This window comes from Myotis davidii, unplaced genomic scaffold (genome assembly GCF_000327345.1).
Source record: "Myotis davidii unplaced genomic scaffold, ASM32734v1 scaffold78, whole genome shotgun sequence".
In the NCBI taxonomy this organism is placed as follows: Eukaryota; Metazoa; Chordata; class Mammalia; order Chiroptera; family Vespertilionidae; genus Myotis; species Myotis davidii.
This window is the reverse complement of record NW_006290305.1, coordinates 472,963-477,018: the sequence shown is the minus strand read 5'-3', so window position 1 is coordinate 477,018 and position 4,056 is coordinate 472,963. Positions and strand designations below refer to the sequence as shown.

Below are 4,056 nucleotides of genomic sequence, written 5' to 3'. Positions count from 1 at the left end.
CTAAGTGCTTCTGTTTCAAATACAATGTTAAGCAGAATTTGTTGAGATATGATTCATTTATGCTTGTCACTGAAATCATCTTTTTAAATTCTTTCCTCCATGTTTAACTAGCTATCTGCTCTTAAGACATAAACATTTTAAATTACATGATTAATACATGGATTTATGTTTGTAAAAATCTCAGAGTATGCAGAAATAATTCAGGAAATAGTGAATGCCGAAACCGGTTTGGCTCAGTGGATAGAGCGTCAGCGTGCGGGCTGAAAGGTCCCAGGTTCGATTCCGGACAAAGGCATGTACCTCGGTTGTAGGCACATCCCCAGTGGGGGGTGTGCAGGAGGCAGCTGATTGATGTATCTCTCTCATCGATGTTTCTAACTCTCTATCTCTCTCCCTTCCTCTCTGTGAAAAATCAATAAAATATATTTTAAAAAAAAAAGAAGAGGAAGAAGAAGAAAAAGGTAAAGATACTAGTTATGAACACGAAACATGCATCTATCAACAAGTGAATCTAAGAATCAAGTGAATAAATAATCTGATGAGCAGAATAAACCAGTGAATATAATAGAATCAGAAGCATAGAAAGGGAGTGGACTGACTATTCTTGCAGGGGAAAGGTGTGTGTGGCGGGTGTGGGAAGAGACTGGACAAAAATCATGCACCTATGGATGAGGACAGTGGTGGGGTGTGAGGGCGGAGGGTGGGAGGGGAACCTGGTGTAGGGGAGCTACGGGGAGGAAAAAAGAGGAACAACTGTAATCTGAACAATAAAGATTTAATTAAAAAAAGAAGAAAAAAGAGATTCTTCATTATTTCTAATGGCCATATAGTATTCTGTCACATGGTTGTAGCATTATTTTTACCCTGTCCTCTACTGATGGATATTCCAGGGTTTTCAACTGGAATAAGCTTGCTATAAGGACATTTTACATGTATGTGAGCTTGGTTGTGTCAAAGATTATGTACGTTTGATAGCTGTTTCCAACTCGATCTTCATAGAGGTTGTACTAATTTAACCCCTTCCCACCTTTCCAACAGTGTATGAATCAGTTATGTATCTTTAGAAAATTCCTTTTGGGAGGCTGCTGGAGCATGGATTTCAGAGGGGCAAGTTGAGGTGAACGGACTCATTAAGGAACAGCTGACATGGACCTGCCATGGGTCATGGGAACTGGAGCTGGAACAGAGATGGATTCCAGGGAGTTGATGATTCAGTAGAAATGAGAGACTCTTTCAGATGAGGTTTTATAGGCCTCAGTTGTTTTTGTGTTTTTGTTGTTAATCCTCACCCGATATTTTTTCCATTGATTTTTAGAGAGAGTGGAAGGGAGGGGAAGCAACAATGAGAGAGAAACATCGATGTGAGAGAGACACATTGATTGGTTGCCTCTCACACTTGTCCAACCAGGGTTGGGGATTGAGCCTGCAACCAAGGTATGTGCCCTTGACTGGATTCGAACCCTCAACCCTTCAGTCTGCAGGCTGATGCTCTATCCATTGAGCCAAACCAGCTAGGGCTGGACTCAATTGCTTAAAAAGATGAGTCTGCTGTACATAATTTGTCCTGCTCATGGTAGATGATAGACTCACCGTCCCTGCTATTGTTCAGTTCAACTGTGGCTGTGTAATTAGGCCATACTCACAATCTGACATATGCATACACACATGTGTGCACGTGCACACACATACATATGCATGCATACACATGCATGCACATATATGTACATATACATATGATGCTCTGTTGATACAGTTGAATGCTCCTACTCTGCCCCCTGAAAGAACAGGAAACCCCCAGCCAGCACAGAAAGGACAGAAGAAGTGAGTAGATACAGTCCAGTCAAGCATGAAATGATCATGGGAAACCACAAGTACTACGAGGAGAAGGCCCAGGAACGGTAAAGGAGATGCCCTTTCCCCACCCAAACTCCTCCTTCACTTTTTTTTAAAATGAATTTCTCTTGTTTAAGCCACCAAGCCTGTGGTTTTTGTTGATTTTTAATATATTTTTATTGATTTCAGAGAGGAAGGGAGAGGGGGAGAGAGAGCTAGAAACATCAGTGATGATAGAAAATCATTGATTGGCTGCCTTCTGCACACCCTTACTGTGGATCAAGCCCACAACCCAGGCATGTGCCCCCGACCGAATTGAACCCGGGACCCTTCATTCCACAGGCCGATGCTCTGTCCACCGAGCCAAACCAGCTAGGTCTCTCTTTGACTTTTTTAGTCCTTCTCTCCTATCTCTTTGCAAAGGTAAATCTCTAGGCATTTGTCAAGTCTAACACTAAGCTTTTTTCTGCTTATATTTTCCTATGTAGGACGGAATGAAATGATAGGATTGGTGCAATAGAAAGTCATGGGTTTTTGAGTCACTCAGCCCTGCTCAGGCTAGCTGGGCAAGCTCTCCTTTATAGGTCTCAGTTTTCTGATCTCTAAATGGGGTAACACACCTGCCCTTCATGTTAGTTATGAGAATTCAGTGAAATCTTGTAGGTCAAAGCATGTCACCTGTGGCCTGGTGCTAGGAGATATGTGATAATTGTTCATTTCCCACTCCACCCACTTTTAATACTTTAATTTGGCCAGTTTTGCCTGACCTAGGGCATTGGGCAGCTTTCTGAGCTCATCTCTCCCTTTTCCATTTCTAACCTTGTCTTTTCTCCTTCCAGGGGCCCAGATCATTGATCTGATGATGCTGGTCATCGATGTGACCAAGGGGATGCAGACCCAGTCAGCAGAATGCCTTGTGATTGGACAGATTGCCTGCCAGAAGCTGATTGTGGTGTTGAACAAGACGGACCTCTTGGCTGAAGGAAAGAAACAGGCAGCGATAGAGAAAATGACCAAGAAAATGCAGAAGACCCTGGAGAACACCAAGTAGGTTTGCCAATGAGAGGAAGGTTCACATACACAAGCAGGCTTCAGGGCACACACGGGTTGGGAGGCAGCTGTTAACACCGGGTCCTGTTAATGGGATATTGCCTGGCCCTTGCTTGCATGAAGGGTAAAGGCCAAGGTGCTATTGCAAGAGACCAAACAGTACAGAGGCATTAAGAAGCAGGAAGTTGATTTTATAGATAATTTCCTAACATGAGCTGTGTGTGGTTTTGCTCTGCATGACATTTAGAGAAACCCAGGTTGCCTCCATCTTGCTGGTCCTCCACTGTAGGGTGTGTCCTTGTTCGTGTGGTCAAAGTGGGCACAGGCAGTGCTGTGTTCTTGTTTGCAGTAAGGTCTAGTGTGTAGGACCTGGACCTGGAAGGGGCATACCCTTCTCACTGAAATTCTGTTGCTGAGGACTCCATCCTACCTGCTCATTTAGCTAGGGACTGTATCCCCTCACTGTCGGTTTAGCTGCAACTGGAGATATGAATTGAAGAGGAGATATGAGTTCTGGTGGATGACTAGATGTCTCGTTAGAGGTTTATAAAATTGGATGGTTATACAGATGAATGGACCGATGGACATTGCTGTGTTGGGGGTACTGTGAAAGTTCAGATGACAAAAGGACCTTTGTAGTATTTCGTGCTAAGGAATTTACAGTTTCATCTTATGGAAAGTAGGGAGTTAAAAAATTTTGAGCAGGAGACTGACTGAAAGAGGTTCCCCTCCTATGTAGAGATGGCTGGCTCTAGGTGAAAGGATGGCATGGCAAGGAGGATCTGGAGAGGAGAAACCAAGATGGCGGCATAGGTAAACACCGGAAATTGCTGCCTCACACAACCACTTCAAAAATACAACTAAAAAACAAAATGGACATCATCCAGAACCACAGGAAGGCTGGCTGAGAGGAAATTCTACAACTAGAAGGAAAGAGAAAAGCAGTGAGACTCAGGAGGTGCGGAAGTAAAGTGCAGAGGTATGGAGGCATACGCGCGTGCAGAAAGGGCTGGCAACAGAGGACGCCAGTGTCTTTTTCAATCGGGAGGGAGTCTCAAGCTCCCTACAGCCCTGACTCTCTGGGGACCCAGAGTCATACAGGAAGAAACTGACTGTCTGGCATCAGTCGGAACTCGGTGGCTTTCTCGAGGGCAGCTTGTCTCCAAGACCCTC

At 44.3% G+C, this 4,056-nt stretch overlaps 1 protein-coding gene across 3 annotated transcripts in view; it reads left to right on the top strand.

Annotated features, from left to right (window-relative positions):
- Positions 1 to 4,056, top strand: part of EEFSEC (eukaryotic elongation factor, selenocysteine-tRNA-specific) — a 250,923-nt gene that overhangs the window by 89,564 nt on the left and 157,303 nt on the right. For all 3 annotated transcript variants that reach the window (XM_006763214.2, XM_006763213.2, XM_006763215.2), the window contains exon 2: positions 2,673 to 2,880. In XM_006763214.2, the coding sequence (XP_006763277.1) occupies positions 2,673 to 2,880 (208 nt within the window). The remainder of the gene's footprint in view (positions 1 to 2,672; positions 2,881 to 4,056) is intronic.